We start from the raw sequence: 23,214 nt of genomic DNA, 5'->3' as shown, positions 1-23,214 counted from the left end.
AATTTGTGCAAAAAGTATGCTTACAAATGACTGTCATTCTGTTTGTAAAGGCTATGTACACCTGTTAGATTATGAGAACCATGAGAAGATAGTTTGACACTTTTAACTAATCTTGTTAAAAGTAATAAACTCAATTTTTATAAAAATACTACCCCCCCCCCCTATTTCACTACAAAACTCACCAGATTCACTTTCTGTCACTGATTCATCAAATACTTGAGACTGTCCATCTCGTTTCCTGTGAATGATGGATCATGGAAATAAAACTAGTTTACAACTAGCATATTTGTTTATATATGAGATAAATTACATATCATATTATAGAAGAATACGTAGAAGATGTAATTTCTATTGTGTAAATATTGTGTAAAAAAATTAAAAAGCACACTATTAAAAAGACACTGACATCATACAAAGGTACAGGGAATGAAAATAGGCACACGAAAGTTGGCACGAAACAATTGAAAGTGATTTTTTTTCAAATTTGTCTCCTTTTGCAATCATATTTCTAGTGATTCTGCAAGTGACTTTTTAGTATAATTCACATGATCACATATAAACTATGATTTTGTATGGGTATCTAAACTAACAATTCCCCTTACAATGCACACCCCCTTGCATGCATGTTTCATTAACAGAAATCTCATTGTCACATGAGTAATTTTTTCTTTGCCTTTTCTGTCTTCTTCAAAAGTACATAGTGACGCATTTGGCAGTGATATGCCCTAGTATTATTATTATTATTAAACACTGCCATCGCACAAAATTCAATGTTAATTTCTGAGATACCTTGGCCATTACCAACGTACGTAGAGGGCAGCAACACACTTCAGTGTTGCTTTTAGGAAGGTCCACTTCGCTCAGATTTTGTGACCACTTAAGCTCCGCCCCTCACTTTTTTGGTAGATTGTAGAGTTGATTTTTTTTTTCGTTTGTTCAATTTTACTATTTTTTATGGATACTGAGAACTCCACGAAATTATGATTAATATTATTTCATAAATTTTCATTTATTTTTTGAAAAAAGTAAGACAAAACGTAATCATGATTCTTGAAGTTTGCACACTTTAATAAAAGTACATAGTCTGATGACATTGTATTACCGTTTTGCTGCTTAATTTTGCTGCCCCTACCAAGCTACACCAGCCAACACCAGAGTCAATACCTTGATCTTCTGGCATGGCCGCGCCGAAACTTCCTGGGACACACGGGTGCGCGTACCGCGCAAAGGCAGTGCTGGCTGCACTAGGAGGACTGGCAGGAAATCTCGACGCTACTCGACTTGAACGCTATGGACTTGATCCGACATTGATGTGGCACTAACTGCCAGTTGCAACGATAAATGTTCATTGTTAGAATCCTAATTTTCCCTCAGTGTACATGTACATCGGAGTCTGAAAATATGAAATAATTATGTGATATCCACAAATCCGACCCAACTTTTTTGCAACCCATCAGCAGGCAGAGATCGGATACGGCCACCAGCCAAGATCAAGCCCAGGTAAGTCCTAGTCTAAAGTTAGACCTAATTAAAAGACCAAAATTATTTATCTGGTCCAGTATCGAGCCATGTATGTTTTGACGGGCCTTGACTTGTGAACTATCATGAGGCGAAGGTATATGTCAGCTACCATTTTCATTCTATAATTTTATACAAATACATGCAGATATCAGCCAACCGTATCCTACCTCCGCAGCGACCGGCCGGCCAGGACGTCGGCGCGGTCAGCTAAATGGCGCTAACACTCAAGCGATGGCACTGCCCCTGGATTGTGTAGGCGCATTAATGTGGTGCAGCGAAATTTAGATGAAGAATTTCAACCTCACATATATTTGTTATCATATTGACATGCAAAAGTCATAAAATTGTTACCAACACCACGTAATATTTTGGGAAAATTACAGAAATAAATATTGAATATTTTTAAGGGTGATATTTGCTGTAAAATTCTATCAAGTAAAAATGTTGAAAATGAGGAAATGAAAAACAAATCAACTCTACAATCTACTGAAAAAGTGCGCTGAGTGAGGGGCGGAGCTTAATAGCGGTCACAAAATGAGCTTGACTAAATCGGGGTGAAATTAGCAGATTGGTTGATTTGATGGCAGAATTCAATCCTGCTTACTGAAGATTTAAAAAACATAGGACCATAATCTAGTAATATTTTTAATTTTAAAATGTGGTACATGTTTTGTCAATTGTTTTCATATTTTGTATTTCTATTATTGGAATTTAGTCTTGTCATAATCTGTTAGTTTACCTCCATTTTGCTATTAATCTCTGAATGTATTGCATTGGTTCATGGTTTCGTTGGCATGACTACCAAATTGTGCGCGTACTTCAATTGTGTGCGCGTACTTCAATTGTATGCGCGTATCGAATGGACTTCCTAATAGCAATAATTACGACTTTCTTTAACCAGGGATGCCACTAGGTGTCCTCCAAAAATACTGAAACTTATCGCGGGCAGGGACAGTGTCCAAGAACAGTAAATTGGGGCATTGGCGGCGGAAGCCAAAAAAATTAGGGGGGGTCCACCTTAAATTTTGGGATGGACACAGGTAAAAAATTGGACAAGCAAAAAAAAAAATTAACAGAAATTCTAGGGGGGGTCTGTCCCCCCACCTTAAATTTAGGGGGGGGGGACCAAGTAGCTTCTTACCTTGTTGTCATCGATGACTTTGAAGTCAAGGTTTCAAAAACTGACGGTAGGCCTAGTTAGTTTTTGTGTGTTTCTCATAGAACGCTAGACCAAAAGCTTCAGTCTCTGTATTTTGGTTGTTTCGCTGAACCGCGTTGGCTCCACTCACCAATACATAGACTGAAAAGTTGTTGGCCCGTACGTTATCAGTTTCCCCAGGGAGCAGTAACGTTAGATCTAACATTCAACGGAAACCCAATTTTCGGATCGTTTTTGGTACATAAAATGTCACATTATAAAAAAATAATTACATCCAAATTTACGAGAAAATATATAAAATTCAGAAACATTGTACCTTAGACCGCAGTTACCGCTAATTCCTTTCAAATGATGATCAAAACTTAGTCATCCTCGATCCTTTCATTGGTCATCGTAAGTTACCATCTTTGATGACGTCATCATCTTTACAGACGTATTTACCAGTCACTATTATATCGCGATTCGTGCCGCTGCTTTGCGCTTGTCTATGTACGTGCGTTCGGAACTTGTCGCTCGCATTGATTGGCCAGGATATTGAGAATCCTTGATAAAAGCATAACTCAATGAACGGAGTGGGCAGTGCACGGGTTTATAAATAATGTACTGTATAAAAGCAAATATCTCTGGGAAATATCTCTCACTCGGTCGATCGACATGCATTGCAATCGAGAGAGAGGGGAAAAAAGGAGGACTTTCCGATTTTTTTTAATACACAGAAAAGTCGGAAATAAGACAGATAGCAGGGAAAAAGCCGGAATTCCGTATAAAGACAGAAAAGTGGCATCCCTGTTTAACTGCAATCACATTCAACTATAATTCTTGCTGACCCATATGATGCAAACAAAACGATCTGAACATTCTACAAAAGACTACATGGAACCAATTTAGAGTAAATACCTCACAACTTTCCTCTTCATTGAAACCTTCTTGGCATCAGGGACTGTGGGCCTAGCTTCTCTTCTCTCATATGGATCATACACCTTAGAGTCAATGCCTCCTGGAGTGATGACCTTACTTGACCTTTCAACTTCTCCAGGTCTGTTATCTCTCCTCTGATATGGATCATATACCTTGGAGTCATTGACCCCCGTTGACCTGACTTGACCTGATCTTTGAACGCCTGATGAATTGGTAGGGATTTGTTGATTCTCTTGATCTAGTCTGGATTCTTTCAAGGTAGGCTGCAGAACCGAAATGGGAAATACATTCACTTAAAGATAGAGTTTGAAGAAATGACAATAGAAATACAAAAATATGCAAGTCTGTTTTTGAGGGCATTTTAACCATATAAAGAACATAGGAAACATGCATCACTTTATCTTTCGATGCTAAAATCTTGTAGGAAATTTCAAAATGACATTCATGCAGCACTGCAAGAAGAAAACTTGAAAACAGAAAAATACATAGCAACTTACTTGTTCGGTGAACTGAACATGTCTTGTATTTGGTTGTCTTGGTACATCATTAAAAGGAGATCGAACAGCTGATCTATCATATGATACATCAGAGGTATCGGGGGATCTGATCCTTGATGAACTACGACAATCACTAATATCTGTGCATGAAAGCATAAATAGATATCATTAAGATGGGAAATAAAACACTTTTTTTCTTTTCCTCTAAATGCACACTGATACATTCAGGCATTTTCTCTCCATTTTCCCACACATAATGTCTTGTACAAAAACTGAATGAAAATATGCAATTATTTCCAGTGTAAAAGTAACTTTTAATAGGGATGGAGGAATATAGCATGATTTATTATTGTACTTTTTGTTTTATAGAAAAAGAAAAATTAATGCCACTAGCAATAAAATATTACTTGTACATATGTGAGTAGATCATGAACTTATTGCGTGCAGATGTTGCAGAATTGCATTTGTTCAATATGTTCAACAATTTTTGTAATGTTTTACTTTAAAATAAAACAGCTAATATAACATGTCAAGTAAAGTTAATATTTGTTCAAGGAAACCAGGGGGGTGTTTCATCAATATTGTCGCGCGACAAATGTCAGCGCTGACAGAAATTGCATTTCACGAAACTCTCGGAGCTCCTCTGACTATTGTCAGAGAACTTTTATTTTACAAATCGTCTTGAACAAGGTTCGCTGACTAATTAGGCCACGCCCACTCCCAAAGTCGTGAAAAAGATGAAAAGTTTGTTGATGTTTTTGCCGCGACGATTCGAAATGAAACGAAGAAATTAGTAGAATCGAAGGTCCCCGCAGAGGTGAATGAGGATTTTGCCGTAAGTAACACCCTTCAAAATGTCGTTCATATTGTATGTAAGGTGATTGAATTATTTGTGGTGCATAATTATCAAATGAATTACAAGAAAAGAGGATCTTCTGGCAGGAGCTCTGTCGATACGATCGATAAACTTGACAATACATAATCCAGTCCAGTCCCATACCCGTGTTTCTGCGTCTGTAGAACTATCTCAGGTCCAAACTAACGTTAGTCTGTCCATAAACGTTTTTATGATACGCACATGGCTGCAATTTTATAAATTTTGCAAAGAGATTTCTTTATATTGTTCTACCTTTATGTCATTCTATGTTACAAATCATAATTTTTCATTTCCTTTGGTTTTGTATTAATTTTGTTGCTCGGTGTGATCGGAGATATGCTCGATCACCAGGCAAACCACCGTGTGCAATTGTTAATGTACACATATCCAATGGGGCCATCCCAATTCTGTGTTACAGATATTGGAATTGAACAGGAGCTAAATCACATGGTAATAGTGTGAGTGGTAAATTGGATGTTCTCAACTTATTTAGCATATAGGCTTAGCAAGTCACAAGTCAAATGAAGTGAAGGCTCTCGACAGCAGGCGAGGATTCAGGGGGGGGGATGATGTGGCGGAGGTGCGTTCACACCCAATAAAATTAAAATCTAGATATTAAAAAAATTATAGTTTTAAATGGTGCACCCGTGGCCGTACTAGTAATAGTAGTATAGGCCGAGATCTATCTTAAATTATCTTTGACTTTGCGCACCCACGTGAAATGAGCCATTGCATAGCCATAGCTCCCTTTAAAAAAAAAAAGTTTGATGGTCCAATTTGGGGGGAGACGAAATAATGCTCTTCATTTTTGTGCGATTATGAAGTTTGTTTTGCTTTTTTTTTTCTCAGTCAATTTTTCAGACAAATTACTAATTAGCACCCTATAAATTTTGACTCTCGATCTGCAATAGCATCGGTGTTGTATATGAGATTCAAGGCAGAAAAATACTTGGGCTTGATGACAACAGCAGCAACAACACTAATGGATATTGAAAAACTTGTACAAAAGTCAATGAGGCCACAGATTTCAGACATTATTGATTAAAAAATGCACAATGATTTATTCGGGTTGAAGAAAATTATGTTTGAAAAAATGTGTACATTTGAACATGTTTTCTATGTATTGATTAATATTTATGAAAATATAGTTTTAAAGATAAAAATATGATTCTTGAAATGTCTACTTTTTATTTGTCATTGACTAAAAATAAATACATTTTCTTTGAATTTTCTTAATGAAATGAAAAATAAGCAATTTATTAAAATATTCAAAATCAACTGAAATTGATCGATTTTAGCTGCTAAGGTCCACAAAAGGCTGATTAGTCGGTTTAAATGGGTTTTGTCGGTAGGTGAAGACCACCGACAAAATTAGTCGGTGGTTTCCAATGAATTGTCGGAGAAAATCACCGACAAATTTTCATGAAATGGAATTAAGTCGGTGAAAATGAAATTAGTCGGTGAAAATCACAATTAGTCAGAGAAAACCACCGACTAATTGTTTGATGAAACGCCCCCCTGATGTCACCCTCATTCACTCAGAATTGATTGACAAAAAGATAGAAATCAAAGCAAAAGAAACTTCCCAGTACCCAAATAAGTACCTACATATCTATCCCCACAATAAATATCATTCTTTAACAAAAAGGAATACAGGTTTATAATGTAGTATTAAAATGAATAATTGCCAAACATTAAAAAACATGTCCTCAATCAAAATGTAATATTTTGAAAACTTGCTGATATTTCATAATGAGTACCACTAAACACCATGCTCATACTAAGTGTATACTCACTTGAGTAGAGAGAATCATCTGATTGCTTCTCTTCATCAATCATCCTCTCAAGATCTGTTATCAAACAAATAAACAAAACAAATTTCACATTATTGCTATAAAACTTCACAGGTTTACAACTTAAACTTTGTCTTAAATATTAGACAACTGTGGATGGGGGGGGGGGGCGATTGTCAGCACTGACTGAATTTTCAACTTTGACTATTTCAGTGAATCATTGTCCTTGGTATTGAAGGATGATCCTGATGAGTTCAAAAATTGTTTTGAATAATGTTACTTACATAATAGAATTCATTCTATCATTGATGACAATAGAATTAAAATGTATAGACTCCTAGGCCAATATTCTGAAATCAGGTTGAACTCTTTGCTAAAATTGTCAGGAGCCAAAAACTCAAAAATTCTGAAAACAGTGTATATTTCTTATTCTGTTTCCATTTGCTATTATAATAATAAAGAAAAATAGTTATAATTCCAAGCAGTTATGAATGATTTGAGTGTCAAGTGAGTTAATAAATTGAACAGGTACTAATAGAGATTTGCGCCCCAATTGGCTATCCATACTTAAACCACAACTTCAAACCTGAGTTCAGAATACGTGCCCTAGACTTCACCATGATGAGAGGTTAGTTTTAAAAAATTGAAACAGATATGACAGAGAAAAATAATGGTGAAAGTTTGTTCCATAAATTTAAAATCTCTAATGGAAAAAATTATGTTTCTAATGGAAGGGAGTGAGACATAAGAAATCAAATCCAGGTCATTTTTTACATTTTTACAATGACATTTTGGGGAATTTTTGTCATACTGTCTAGTTGTGGAAGAGCCGTGGTGTAGTGGTTCTGACTCTCGCCTTGTAAACAGAGGGTCGTGTGTTCGAATCCCACTGCGGTCTAGCGTCCTTTGGCAAGGCGTTAATCCACACTTTGCCACTCTCGACCCAGGCGCTAAATGGGTACCCGGTAGGGTGCGAAAGATTTTGTATGTTTGATTTAGCCAGCGCCATAATGAGGCTGCGATGAATGCAAGGAATGCTCCCCAGGGAGTGGAAATTGTGCACTTTTTGGCGGGATTGAAATGAATCCAATGACCGGGGTAATAATATGCTGTAACGCGCTTTGAGCCATTCTGGGAAAAGCGCTTTATAAAAATTGGCTATTATTATCATTATTAGTTGTTCATCAGTGATGTCACAAAATGTCCTTGAAAAATTTACAGCTCTCTCATTCTATGATGGATTTTCATCACACCTTCACCAACATTTTTCTCTTTTTTCTGCTTTTCTACTAAGACCAAATTATTGTCATGGTGAACTTGAATTTAAATATCAGATATCAACACTAACATTCAAATACTTGTACCAGGTCTAACCTTCAAAATTCATAAAGTAAATAATTAATATATTTGTAAAATTTTCAAGGAAAGAAAATGTCAACTGCAATAAACATGAAGTTGTGACTTGTTTGTTTGAAATAACCTTTTGAAATCTAAGAGGGCATAAGTGGAAAAAACAAAATTCTGTAACAGTGAACTAAATTTGTAAAGTGCATTTGCCAGGTCCTATCATAATGCAAAATAGGCCCACTTGAAAGATAACACACTAATTAATTCACTACTGGTACTCAAACATTCACATAATACATGTAATAATTTTGTTACCAAGAAGCAGGAAGAGCACCAATCTTCTTAAAACATTTTAGTTTTTATGAATAAAATCATAAACTAATTTCTTCTCTGTATCAAACATATCTCAAAGGTATATTTTTTAACAAGTTATATATTACACACAGTCAGTGAGAGAGAGAGATCACAGTGTTGGTGAATTCGCTCCCCCTTTAATACTTACCTCTTGCAAACTGAGCAAGTCGATACCTTGGTACATCACGATAGCCAAGTAACTCCAATTGTCTCTTGATATCCTCTTCACTAAAATTCAAGTCAGCCATCATCAATCAATCATATATGGTGTGTCTGAAGTAAAAGGAAAAGACTTCTTTTTTTTACATGTACTTCAAAGAACATGAACAAACAAGGACAAGGGACTTATTTGTATTTTCTACAATTATCCTCTGTTTACATATTAAGGACGTTCCACAGTTAAAATGAAGTCCATGTCATTTTCACCAAATTTTGCAGAGAGTTACTTTGGTATCTATGCATAATGAAAATGCAAAAAATAAAATAGGTTCATGTGCTTATTTTTTTTCTACGGGTCTTCAAAGTCGCCGTATTTGAATGAAATGCAATCTTGCGCAATCAAGAGAATTATGCCTCTCTTAGACCTCACGAATTCACCAAATGAGTGTAAATCATCTTTACTCAGTAGATACCTCATCAAACTTCATCAAATTTTCAAGATATATAACAAAGTGTATACAAAAGAAAGAGAAAGTCTTTTAATTGGTAGAACTATATATATTTGGAGTAAGCAGCGCCCTCATTTGGCAAGAATGGTGCAAAAACTTGGAAAAAGCAAATCTTCAAAGACGTGAATCTACTCAAAAATAAAAAAAGTATTTTGTAAGCTGCACTTTTTTCAAAATCCATGTCATTTTCATCAAATTCGGCTAAATTGTAGAGGGATGCATATCGAAGGTGTAGGGAAGTTAAAAATATGGGGTCCATGTGCTCGTTTTTTAACTATGAGTGTTCAAAGTGATGCGAGTTGGCATGAAAATCGCCCAAATGCGCCCAAAACGTGCAAAAGTCTAATAATGCCGTCTAAAATGCGAATGGTTCCGTAGTTTTGCCCCCAAACATTCAAAATCCATGTCATTTTCATCATACTCTCCAGATTTGTAGAAGAATATATTCTGAAGACATTAAAATATTAAAAATATGGGGTCCATGAGCTCGTTCTTAAACTATCAGTGTCTAAACTGTTGCGTGTTGGCTTGAAAATCGCCTAAAACGCACCGAAAACATGCAAAAGTCTCTTAATACCCTCTAAAATGCAAATGGTTCCATATTTCGCTCCAAAACATTCAAAATCCATGTCATTTTCATCATACTCTCTAGATTTGTAGAGGAATATATTCTAAAGACATTAAAATATTAAAAATATGGGGTCCATGTGCTCGGTTTTAAACTATCAGTGTCCAAAGTGTTGCGAGTTGGCTTGAAAATATTGAAATCCACCTAAAATGCGCCGAAAACGTGCAAAAGTCTAATAATACCGTCTAAAATGCGAATAGTTCCGTAGTTTTGCTCCCAAACATTCAAAATCCATGTCAATTTCATCATATTCTCTAGATTTACAGAGGAATATATTTTGATGACGTTAAAATATTAAAAACATGGGGTCCATGTGCTCGTTTTTAAGCTATCAGTGTCTAAACTGTTGCGAGTTGGCTTGAAACAACCCAAAATGCGCCGAAAACAAGTAAAAGTCTGATTATACCGTCCAAAAATGTCTGAAATACCAATGGTTCCTTAGTCCTGCTCCCAAACATTCAAAATCCATGTCATTTTCGTCATAATTTCTATATTTGTAGAGGAATATATTCTGAAGAAGTTAAGATGTTTAAACTATGGGGTCCATGTGCTCGTTTTCAAATTATCAGTGTCCAAAGTGTTGCCAGTTGGCTTAAAACAGTCTATTATGCGCCTAAAACGGGCAAAAGTCTAATACCGTCCAAAATGTCTAAAATACGATTGGTTCCTTAGTCCTGTTAAAAAACATTCAAAATCCATGTCATTTTCATCATACTCTCTAGATTTGTAGAGGAATATATTGTGAAGACGTTAAAATATTAAAATTATGGGGTCCATGTGCTCGTTTTCAAATTATCAGTGTCCAAAATGTTGCGAGTTGGCTTTAAACAGTCTATAATGCGCCTAAAACGGGCAAAAGTCTAATACCGTCCAAAATGTCTAAAATACGAATGGATCCTTAGTCCTGCTCCCAAACATTCAAAATCCATATCATTTTCATCATACTCTCTAGATTTGTAGAGGAATATATTGTGAAGACGTTAAAATATTAAAATTATGGGGTCCATGTGCTCGTTTTCAAATTATTAGTGTCCAAACTGTTGCGAGTTGGCTTTAAACAGTCTATAATGCGCCTAAAACGGGCAAAAGTCTAATACTGTCCAAAATGTCTAAAATACGAATGGTTTCTTAGTCCTGCTCCCAAACATTCAAAATCCATGTCATTTTCATCATACTCCATTTGTAAAGGAATATACTCTGAAGAAGTTAAGATATTTAAATTATGGGGTCCATGTGCTCGTTTTCAAATTATCAGTGTCCAAAGTGTTGCGAGTTGGCTTTAAACAGTCTATAATGCGCCTAAAACGGGCAAAAGTCTAATACCGTCCAAAATGTCTAAAATACGAATGGTTCCTTAGTCCTGCTCCCAAACATTCAAAATCCATGTCATTTTCATCATACTCTCTAGATTTGTAAAGGAATATATTCTGAAGAAGTTACGATGTTTAAATTATGGGGTCCATGCGCTCGTTTTCAAATTATCAGTGTCCAAAGTGTTGCGAGTTGGCTTAAAACAGTCTATAATGCGCCTAAAACGGGCAAAAGTCTAATACCGTCCAAAATGTCTAAAATACGAATGGTTCCTTCGTCCTGCTCCCAAACATTCAAAATCCATGTCATTTTCATCATACTCTCTAGATTTGTAGAGAAATATATTCTAAAGAAGTTAAGACATTACAAATTTGGGGTCCATGTGCTCGTTTTCAAATTATCAGTGTCCAAATTATTGCGCGTTGGCTTGAAACAGCCCAAAATGCACCGAAAACAAGCAAAAGTCTGTTAATACCGTCTAAAATGCGAGTGGTTCCGTAGTCTTGCTCCCAAACATTGAAAATCCATGTCGTTTTTATCATACTTTGCACATACATATGTAGATATTTTAGCACCTAAATATTCAAAATATGCAAAAATTTAAATGGGTCCATGTGCTTGATTTTTTGCTATAGAGCTTAAAAGATAACCCAAATAACACATCAGATCTGCAGTTAATGTAGATAAGGAGAAAATCAGCTCACATTACCTACAGCTGATTAAATCACAAGTTCATCCATTGTGACGCCAGCGCGCAGAGTGTAAAATATGCGCAGATCATGATGCGCACAAACATAACTGTGGAAAGTCCTTAAGCCTCAGTCATATCGATTATTTTGAAAACCGGTTTTCGACAGCTTTAATTCGATCGAACATCGATGCATCGAATTTTGAAGGCGGGGAAAATCGAGTATTTTTTTGCTCCGGCCGTCGCGTCGATGCGCTATGCACGCACTGCATCCATGCACTGACGGTACCGTTTGCGCTGCACTGGCCGGGAGAGCGTTGCACAAGCAGATGACAGAGCAAAGTTCGATTGTATTTTCCATGATCACAAAACACGAAAAAGGCCGGGAACAATGCAGAATTCTTCCCAAAATATCTTCAACAATGATATTTGCAGATGGCAACATATAAGTTTAAAATGAAACAATTAATATAAAAACATGAATCACGCAGAGTCGATCCGAATGATTTTCGGTCAACTAGCATTCGGAGTCCAGACTTGCACACACCAGCCCCGTCCGCAGCCCCGTACACTCCCTCTCCAGAAACGACAGCGCCAGCAAACAAGTGCAACCAGCAGAGAGCGCTGTAACTTGCCTGAGATTGTGTAGTTGGCGGGGTAGTTGGATCCAAAATGAGATCCAAATAAATTGATGGGAATAAATACGTAATATTCTCTGGTCATTTGAATTGGTATTCAATGCTGATATAACGATTGAGGAAAGATTGTGGAATATGAGTTATGACAATGTTCGAGAATTAATCCTGAAAATGATAATCCATTTTTTATTTTAGACACAAGAGCATGCGATCAAAATAAATACGAATGTCTCGGATCGAGCTCTAAATTCATATAATTATTGGATGTTAAATAATTATGATTTAATAAGAGCTGCAACTTAGATTTTTAAAAATACTTGCATCGGCCGATAAATATCACGATTCGTAAAATATTTGTTTTGGTCAATAAATATCAAATTACTTTATGATATTTATCAACCGAAACAAATATTTTACGAATCGTGATATTTATCAGCCGATGCAAGTATTTTTAAAAATCTAACTCTAAGTTGCAGCTCTGCACGCGTGTGGTATCTAGGTATCGATAACAAAAGACTTCAAAATGGCGACGTAAACAGACTGGGTAAGTGAACGCTCGTGCTCTTAATCTTTTTAAATTTTACTATGGCAAGTTCCCCCAAGTCTGCGCAGTCCCCCTTGTCTGCGCACTCGCATATCTGCGCGATTCTATTAAAAGAAGATACGCAACGAACACAGACTTTACACATGCAATACATAGACAGGTATTCATAACAATTTTTGACTCAAATTAGTGGAAAAATAATGAATTTAGGGCATTTCATGTGACGGCCTCAAAATGCAGCCTTTCTCATCAAAATCTCTGAATCGTGTGCAAGTGAATGAGTGCGCAGACATGGGGTACCATTTTTTTTTTCAATCTGAAAATGACTGCCCGAGGTTTTTTCAAGAAAATCCTATATTTTCTTTCATTTTTCAATGAAAAATTTGGTACACTTACTCATAATAATTATATGGAACATTATTAACTGAAAGATTTTGTGAAATAAGAAGAAATTCATGTTAAATCTTAACTCAAATTGTTAGGTGCGCAGACTTGGGGGCCCACCATTATACTATTTATTTAATGAAAATTAGGAACCTTAATAAAAACTGGGAATAAACATAGAATTGGCCCATGTACGTTAGTTTGGGCGCAAAACAAAAAGTAAAATTGGTGATTTAGGTAAGCTTGTAACCGATTTTGCAATCGGCAACCGATTCCATTCGATTTCACCACAATCGGCGATCACTTGCCGATCTTCGATCATGCCCCTTGAAGGAAAAAATCGAAAATAAAAAATCGGCGTAGATCTAGTTACAGTGCGTGATCGTTCAGAACATGTTTCAAGATTGTTTTTGAGGTGCTAGGTATTTAGAAGTCGCATTATTCAGGGAGAAAGACGCGGTATTATCTATGACGATGTTTATTAAAGAGGATAGATTCTCTTCCAACTCATGGTGATAGCGGATGCCGCCGTGAAATTTTTAAAGGTCGTATTACTGACGGAGATCACTGCGCTACTCTCTCACATCGTTTATGATATCTCCTCTTCAACCTCGTGGTGATAGCGGACCCCGCCGTGAACTTTTAAAGGTCGTATTATCGACGGACATCTCTGCGCTACTCTCTTACATCGTTTATGATGATAGACATCTTCTCTTCAACCTCGTGGTGATAGCATACCCCGCGGTGAACTTTTAAAAGTCGTATTATCGACGGAGCTCATTACGTTACTCTTTTACATCGTTTATGATGATATACGTATTCTATTTTCAACCTCGTGGTGATAGCGGATGCCGCCGTGAACTTTGAAAGGTCGTATTACCGACAGAGCTCATTGCGCTACTCTCTTACCCCCTTTATGATGATAGACATCTTCTCTTCAACCTCGTGGTGATAGCGGACCCGCCGTGAACTTTTAAAGATCATGCTACTGACAGAGCTCATTGCGTTACTCTCTTACATCGTTTATGGTGATATACATCTTCTCAACCTCAATTTATTTGTCTTTGCAACTTCGTCGGGAGATGCTTCTTTTATATTTCTTCTTATATATTCAAAAGTTCATTTCTCACGATAGTAATAAATTGATTTGAAAACGCTAGCTACCCAAAACATTTTAATAACATTTCAAATCATCGTGCGTGCTTGCGTCTTGTACTACATTTTAATTGCACTTGCGACTTTAAGATGATGCGTCGTATGAAATCAAGAGATCATTCCAATAATTCTAAATCGCTAGCACCTAAAAATACTTATAAAAGATGTCCCGCCGATCGTTCATTAACCTGTGATCTATGAGAAATATTTTCATTTTATTTTCCTTTGCGCCTTTGCTCGGAAGATGCGTCTTTCGTTTATCTTTCTAACAAAAATCACTTGGTTTATTTTAAAGCAATAACACCTCAAAACCCCTTTAAAACATGTTCCAAACGATCGCGCATGTTGGCAACTTCCATTCCAATGCATTCGTCTTTGTGACTTTGTCAGGAAGATGCGCGCGACCGCGAACAAAATTTTGATGTATTCCTTTGTTTTTAAACATTGCCGATTCGATTTTCGATTCGATTTCGAATTTAGAAGCTTAACTGCCGATCCGATTTTCGATCTGATTTTTGATCCGATTTACAACATTAGATTTAGGTCTAGTTTCACCATTGGAAATCCTGGCCTCTACAGCCAGGTATAGATAGCCGCGCCAGGCTTCATGGGGAGTAAGCCTACGTTAGGTATATTACTAGTAGATGATTTTTACTCCCCAGAAGCCACCAGGGGCCCGTTTCTCAACACTGTCATAAGTCTAACTTCTTGACTAAATCGGAGATAGTGAGCTACTTGTCCGCTAACCGTTTCACGAAGCCCTCTTTACCAAGATCGGGTACAACAACCTCACTAAATATTTATGACACCTCCGAACCTGTCTTATCTTAACTTCTTTCTTAATGACGTAGCGGCATCACGTGGGTAGACTATGACATGCGAAAGTGCCTAGAAATTTTAAAATTATAATCTTACGTAATCAATCATAGAGGTTGAAATTACATCACAAAACAAGTGGGTTAATGCATTCAATGATAATTGTAATACAAAGAAACTATAAAAACTGTTGGTAAACGCCACAAAACCATTATTTTTGAAATAGTAAAATGATTTAATCGATAAAGATTCTACCACGTCAGGCCATCCATAACTGAACTCGTATTTGTTGTTTTCAGACCCCTAGTATTAACAGTTGGATGAATTCTATCTCTAATTTATGCATATAATTTGTCCAATATCGTATCTTTCGGTATCAATTATTAAAAATGTTTTGTTAAACTATATTTTGATGACGTTCGGAATCGTAAAAGTCCGTATAATTATCATCATTTTACAAAGAAAACCGTTATGGTTTACTTTCGTAAACTATTAAAATTGGGTCTCCCGGGGGTACCCATCTCAACTTCCACAAGTGATTTTTTAGTCATGAAATGAATTATTCATAATCTAATTTTCTCTGCAATTGAATGCTCCAGTCTTCATGGTCTAAGTATGTATGATGCATAATTCACCTGTGCTATTATTTTGAAAAGATTTATTTCCTAATTCTTCATAATATTTGCAATTATAGTAGGGCCTAGGCCTATGTCATAATCCTTCTTTTTGATTTGAAAATTATGCTAATATTTTGTGACTAAGCCTAAGGGCAAGGCTACGTCTCGTCTGCTCTTTTTACCGATAGTATCGATATCAAGGTATTCTAGTTAGGAAGCCTTTCGAGAAACAGGTTTAGTAAGATTGGAACTAACTCCGTGGTTGGTGGATAAAGATTAGACCAAAAGCTTCAGTCTCTGTATTTTTGGTTGTTCCGCTGAACTACGTTGGCTCCACTCACCATACATAGACTGAGTGAAGGGGATGGGGCCCCGTACCTACAGCCAACGTATAGTGAACTAGCGTTTTATAGATCGCGATTTAAAACTGTTTTTTAAGCAAAATTGAAAGTTTCATGGTTTCCATTATCAGGGAAATATAAATAACTTAAGTAATTGCATACCTTGGGCCGGAGTTATTGAAAAAAATCCTCTGGATGATTGAGAAATCTGTCATCCAAGACATTTTCACCTGACCTGACGGTTTTTCTTGCAAGTTGCCATCTTGAATGACGTCATTATCGTTATTAACTTAATGTCTCGAATCGATATATCGCGATTATAACTAGTACTAGTACGAGTATAACTAGTATCGTTTATCTTCGGTTTCGTTCGCATATGGAGCAGATCGTATAATATCGAAAGCAATATCGATATCACATTCGTGATTGTTGACGTTCGTTTGTAAATATTTTATAGTTTGGCTGCCATTTTGACCATTTTTATCGTGTTCAACCCAATTAAACATCGGTAAAGTATATTTTTCATGCCTTTTTCATCTATATCGTTTAAAGTATTTAAACATTAAAATATCAAGGTTCAAAAGTTTGTTGTTTATAAATCCTTAGAATAGATTGTAAATTCGATGTGTAAAAACTAAAATTACATCAAAGTCAAACTTTGGACTGTGAATTGACAAAAGGGAGGGAATGAGAACACATGCGAGCCCACACGTACACCCTACCGTCGGTAAATGGGGATTACAGTAAAATGTCAGAAATTGTTGAATAAATCCCCAGAAACGACGGTTATTCCTGTCTAGATAAAGATATGACTAACTTGTCCATGTGTTGAGAAACGGGCCCCTGGCCTGGCTACTCCTTCCCCCGCGCTGCGGCGGAGATCGCAGACTGCGTGCAGTCCAGAGCAGCAGAGCCAGCGACAGCGGATAAAGGTGCGAGTAAAACAGGGAATTGAACTTATCATCGTGTACACACTGATCAAACAAAAAGCAAGATATCAAAGAAATGTTAGAATAGTAATATCAAAATGGTTTAACAAGAAATCATATTGTTTCATAAAATGAATTACCAAGTCCAAAGCCGTCGAGAATTTGAATCTTGCACAGCTAGCATGAGCACAGTTGTATCTAAAGATGGCAGCAAACAATATTACCCGCGCGCGTACGGTCAGATCAAAAGGCCAGTGCAAATACTTTAGATTCTTCTTGTGAGTGAAGTTGTCATTCATTTCCCTTATTGTTGCTGGACATGCAGAATCAACACTGACAATATACATACACTGTATTAGTAGTATATGGAGTTCATTCCTACGAAATATTATCCCACATCATTGCTGGCAAGTCGCAACATTATCATTTCATAACGAACTTTTTGCAAACTTCCAAATGAAACAATTCTGATCTCTGTCGCATTTGCACCAAAAAAAAAGATTGTATGGTGTTTAAAAATATATATATATTACTATAGTACTAGCCTAATATATCCTACTATAATACTAGCCTAACATCAAGAGTATCACCCATTTTCATCAGTTTCCCTCCAATTAATAAAGGCATGTGCACAGCAGCAGCGATTAGAGACGGTAAATCCTTATTTCGAAGATAGGGCAAAGGAAAATATTTTTTTTGCAGGCCTATACTGGGCCTATACTACACTTTACATAATAGATGAAGGGATTGTATAATATCATCAATGTTTTTAACAAAACATAATTTACTTCAATTATTGTAGGTATGCCTGTATTAAATGATTTAAAAAATAAAAATAAATTGTTCGGCCCCTATATTCTATAGGTCAAATTCATACCGAACTCTATGGTCTTACTTTATTTTGTCCAGTTTGGCTGACCCTGCATGGGTGTAACCTAGGCCTACAAAAGATAAGAAAATTGTTATTCGTCAAATTGAATTAAATAGCACCATTTTCAATTACACAACTCATAATTAGACAAAGTGTCGATTGAAATGATGAAACAGGCTCTAAAGCGGGCGGCTAGGGGCACTGATGGATGGAAAAGGGGATTAAAAAAAGAAGAAAAAGACAATTAAGAGAGGACAAAAAGAGCATGAAAAGAGAGATGTTGGTCATTATAATTCTACGACCCCTGAAATTCAGTAGCTGAAAAGATAGGTAGCCCATAGCTTCCCATTATACCTGCATACAAAGGGACTTAAAGAGAACAATCCCCGACAATTTTTTTTTGTTCCTTTCTAGAAAAAAAAATGATAAAAAAAGGAAAAACTAGTTATGTGGAGGGCCACAGAAAATTGACTGGCGAAATCAAAGACAGTGAATATAGGAGAAAGGCAAACACTGAAATTATAGTCATGTTAAATTTATTTGATTGTTATTGAATGGTTAATTCAACCCATTTAATGTTAATTTTAGTCATGTCAACGTTATTTAATTGTTATTGAATGGTTCTGTTTTTTAACATATTTTCCTTACACTGACGCTGGAGGGGGGTCCATAATTTGGGACGTGAATACATTATAGTTGGTTTATACTGGAAGTATATGTAGAGGGCAAGTGAAAATCAAACTGATTATTTCACATAATTTTACTTCACATAATTTCCTCTTTTACCATGTTTACCTTAACGGAATAAATTATGCGATATATTTAAAATTTCAAGCTTATAATCATGATAATGGAATCATTTTAATGACTCCTCATTAAAGAATAATTTGAGATTTTATTCTAAAGTATAATCTTATATGCATATTGGCTTATATATTATATTCACGTCACGTATACGCATGACCATACACATCATTGTTACATTATGCACGTATAACAAACCATAAATGTCCTTTTTACTTTTCCATTGATGAATTCAATTGTGAAGAAAGAAAACTATCAACCAACGATTCGGATGATACCTCGTACAAAAAAAAAGCAAATGGAAAGTGAGAAGTGTATTTTTTCTTATGCTTATATATAGGCTATGACTACCTCATTGCGGATTTGGAGTGCATTTTCCATGCTACATTATTTTGTCTTACATAAATGCTATTATGAAAGTTACCTCAAATCATAAAGTGGTTATAAATCTATAATTTACCAAAAGTATTAATTTAGAATAAGAGGAAGAAAGGAATCATTGGTGGGCTGCAATGTAGGATATAGCAGTTCTAGTTAAAAAAAACTTGACACCTCACAAATCCCCAATTTAATTAAGGGGAAAATATGTCACTAAGACTTAAAGGACAAGTCCACCCCAACAAAAACTTGATTTGAATAAAAAGAGAAAAATTCAACAAGCATAACACTGAAAATTTCATCAAAATCGGATGTAAAATAAGAAAGTTATGGCATTTTAAAGTTTCGCTTCATTTCACAAAACAGTTATATGCACATCCTGGTCGGTATGCAAATGAGGAACTGATGACATCACTCACTCACTATTTCTTTTGTATTTTATTATATGAAATATGAAATATTTTTATTTTCTCGTCATTGTCATGTGAAATGAAGTTTCATTCCTCCCTGAACACGTGGAATTCCATTATTTTGATATTTTGTGCTTCAGGCAAGGAGGTCCTAATCATCAAATTCGTAAAAATTGAAATATTGTATAATTCAAACAATAAAAAACAAAAGAAATAGTGAGTGAGTGACATCATCGACTCTCTCATTTGGATGTAACTGGCTCGTTCATATAATTATTTTGTTAAAAATAAGCGAAACTTTGAAATGTCATAACTTTCTTATTTTACATCCGATTTTGATGAAATTTTCAGCATTGTGCTTGTCTGATTTTTCTCTATTGATTTAAATCAACATTTTTCTGAGGTGGACTTGACCTTTAATAAATATATATGTTGTCCCAAATAATTAGATACCATATGGGGTATGTGTATATATTTACCCGAATTTCATCAATTTATATCCATCCAAGGGCTGTTTGTCTTTCTCTATATAGGCCTATATACTCCTCTCATGGGATTTTTTTCCCTGGGTTTATTCCTCCGCTACCAAATGTGATTCCGATTAATTTGTTACGATTGTGGTATATTGGGTATTCCCCCGAATCAGTGTGCGTATTCATTATTGTCTGCATTGAGCTTTGAACTGCCGTATTAATTCCAGTATCATATTGTTAGATTTTTACAGTCGGAAGAGGCAAGTTTAGTGTCGTGTAGAATTATGCACATTTCCGTATATGTACGCCCATTATTTATCGCTTGCTTGATGTGAAATCGGATACCTTGTTGCGAATTTTCTTACCTGATAATTATGATCTAATCATTTTGCTCATTGAGATAATTTGCAAGGATTTTATAGTGATTGTGGAGAATGAGACATTTTATTATTCACAAATAGTATATGCATGCATGTGTACTCTCTGTGTGAAGTCCTATATTCTGAGCTCTGCTCTTTTTTAAATCTCTATTTTTCCATCCTATGATATTTCTATTTAAAACCGTAACTCACTATTCATGACAATACCTGAATTTGTTTTTCGGCATCAATTTCTACCAAAATATTTTTTTCAGCAACATGTCTATGACAACGAAACATCGTGAGATTCTTCTTCAGGTTACTCCTGATCTTCTGAACGATTTGGATGCAGATGATATAGTGCCACACCTTCTAGCAGATATGATAATCACTTCACATGATGCTGCAAAAGTCAAAGCTGAAACAACCAGAAGAGATAAAGTATCAGCCCTTCTGGATATCATACCGACGAGAGGGGATAAAGCCTATGGATCATTTATGGAGTGCCTTAAGAAGATGGAGGGTTCGACTCATCTATATTTTACAATGAAGAAATACGAAGACACTTACCAAGAGCAATCTTGTCCTATACATGAAGAATATACGCCGCCTAATCAAGGTAGGTTATGTGCAGATACATATACATGGGCGTAAGACCGGGGAAGGGGGGGGGGGGGGGGTGTTGAGAAGCCATCCCTAAAAATATTGATAAATAAAATAAAATAAAAATTAAAGGGTGGGGGATAAATCAGGCCATGCCCCAAAATATTATGTACTTCGGTTGGTTATCTACTGACAAACGTATCCGAATAAAAATGTTCCTATAAATGTCCAAAAATGCTTAAAATGTTACTTTTCAGGTAAAAAATGCTCGCACGTCGCGACCGCATTAACTTTATAATTAGATCACAAAAAACTGTGGAAAATGCCCAGCTAGTTCTTACGTCTGACTCGATGTGCATGAAGAGCTAGGCAAGATTTTGCCTATTGGCGATGAGGCGTTCACATGCGAAATTTCTCATAAGGCCTTATTTAATGAAAAAGCAACAACATTGTAGTGAGATAAAAAAATAAATTTGATTGGCTTATATAAAAAAGTATTCTTCTTTTTAACGAGAGCGCTGTAAAATAACCAAACAACAACAACAATAATTGTTTATCTCCCAATAAATCAGCTTGCGCTTTGAGCTCCCAAAATTAATTTACTGACATGCGTATCCTTTTCATGATTTTGGATTTTATATACAGGATATCAATTGTGTTTAAAACATTCATTTTCGTGTCAGTGTAGACCTATATAAAATTTAACAAAGAAATATTTGTGTTTTTTGTCTGTGGCTTTGTTTGATCATGATTATTGATTTATATCATTCACTTACATAAAACTATTGAAAAAATTAGTCCATTCCATAAAATTTTATTTTATAGGCCTACATGGATAAAAATAAAAGAAATATATATAACGCAAAAAGATAATGATCTTATGAAATCTGCATGGCCAGTATGGAAATGGGGGAAACGATGATGTCACCCGCTCACTGTTAAATTGTGTTTTATTGTATTAAGTTTATGAAACTTTTATTCTCATCTTCATTTTACTTTTAAGCAAAGTTTCATTCCTCCCTGATCATGTAGAGTTGCTATTAATTGGGACCCAAAGAGCTTCTTTCTTGTCAAAACTGAAAAATTAGAAATATTATATATATTATATTCCATATAATAATACCAAAAAATTATGAGTGTTTGAAATATTAATGCATGATTGAATATAATTGATTATAAGTTGTAAAAGAATTCAAGAATGCGATGTAGGAAAATATGATGTTGCCATCATATTCTATTAATTTTCTTAATTATACTACAGGGAGTGGACATAGCCCTACTGTTACTCAACATACTCAAAGGGATGTCAATCTGACGATTAATGCATCTGGACATTCAGTTGTAAAGAATAATTCCCTAACTGGGCAAAGTAACATGTTTTTTAATAAATAAACGCTCTATCATAGTAAATGTATTTTTTTATCATACGTAACCTACTATATTTTGATCATGTACTTGGCCTATAATGATTATGACTGTTCATCGATAATTTTAGTTTTCTATAAGGTGACTTCGACGTTTAAAATTTGACAAAAGTGCAAATTAAGCATATAAGTATTAACGTTGATTCATATTGGCTAATATTGAAAAGTTTAAAATTCTTTGGCTGATATTTAGACCCAGTACTACTGTAACATTTTAAGGAAGGTTGTCCACGAGTTAGTTTAGTACAACAGGGAATTATACTTCGTTTGTTTCTTTTTGCATAGAAAAATTGTTTGGTAAATAAAAACAATTTAGGAAACGATTGTATTCATATATCTTTTAGGATTCAGGGGCATATGCTCCCAATATGGTTTGAAATTGTTTTGTTTTACATAAATAGGTACGTTAAAATGAAATTATTAAAAACTATAGAGTTTTGTATTTTAAGCAAGTTTGTTTGGTTTCAAATTCAGTTATTTTTTTTCACATTTGTAACTTTATTTCTATTGAAGGATACAATTTTAATTAAACTTCGGGTATAATAAAAAATAATTTTCAACTATGTTATATTTTATCATCGTGTTTTTCTCATTATTTGTGTTCCGTAGTATACAAACTGTATGTAATTTCTTACCAGTTATCTTGATACTCAAATAAAAAAAAAATAAAAAATCAACCCAAATCCTCATACCCAATCGTGTCTAAT

The 23,214-nt window shown here is 35.3% G+C and overlaps 2 protein-coding genes across 2 annotated transcripts in view; one reads left to right on the top strand and one right to left on the bottom strand.

Moving 5' to 3' along the window:
- Positions 1 to 17,409, bottom strand: part of LOC129265127 (centriolar and ciliogenesis-associated protein HYLS1-like) — a 28,233-nt gene extending 10,824 nt beyond the window's left edge. Inside the window, exons 1-6 of the mRNA XM_054903118.2 lie at positions 17,326 to 17,409; positions 8,615 to 8,739; positions 6,769 to 6,822; positions 4,096 to 4,235; positions 3,578 to 3,861; positions 183 to 238 (exon numbers count right to left, since the gene is read on the bottom strand). Coding sequence (XP_054759093.2) covers positions 183 to 238; positions 3,578 to 3,861; positions 4,096 to 4,235; positions 6,769 to 6,822; positions 8,615 to 8,717 — 637 coding nt within the window. The 5' untranslated portion in view covers positions 8,718 to 8,739; positions 17,326 to 17,409. The remainder of the gene's footprint in view (positions 1 to 182; positions 239 to 3,577; positions 3,862 to 4,095; positions 4,236 to 6,768; positions 6,823 to 8,614; positions 8,740 to 17,325) is intronic.
- Positions 17,410 to 20,675: 3,266 nt separating this feature from the next.
- LOC129264056 (uncharacterized) lies at positions 20,676 to 22,564 on the top strand. Its single transcript, XM_054901929.2, has 2 exons — positions 20,676 to 21,099; positions 22,345 to 22,564. The coding sequence occupies exons 1-2, from the start codon at positions 20,760 to 20,762 to the stop codon at positions 22,473 to 22,475; spliced, it is 471 nt and encodes a 156-aa protein (XP_054757904.1). The 5' UTR covers positions 20,676 to 20,759; the 3' UTR covers positions 22,476 to 22,564.
- The last annotated feature ends 650 nt before the right edge of the window (positions 22,565 to 23,214 follow it).

The sequence above is a fragment of the Lytechinus pictus genome, chromosome 7, assembly GCF_037042905.1.
Source record: "Lytechinus pictus isolate F3 Inbred chromosome 7, Lp3.0, whole genome shotgun sequence".
Classification (NCBI taxonomy): domain Eukaryota; kingdom Metazoa; phylum Echinodermata; class Echinoidea; order Temnopleuroida; family Toxopneustidae; genus Lytechinus; species Lytechinus pictus.
The sequence above is the reverse complement of the archived record's forward strand: the minus strand, read 5'-3'. Positions and strand labels throughout refer to the sequence as shown.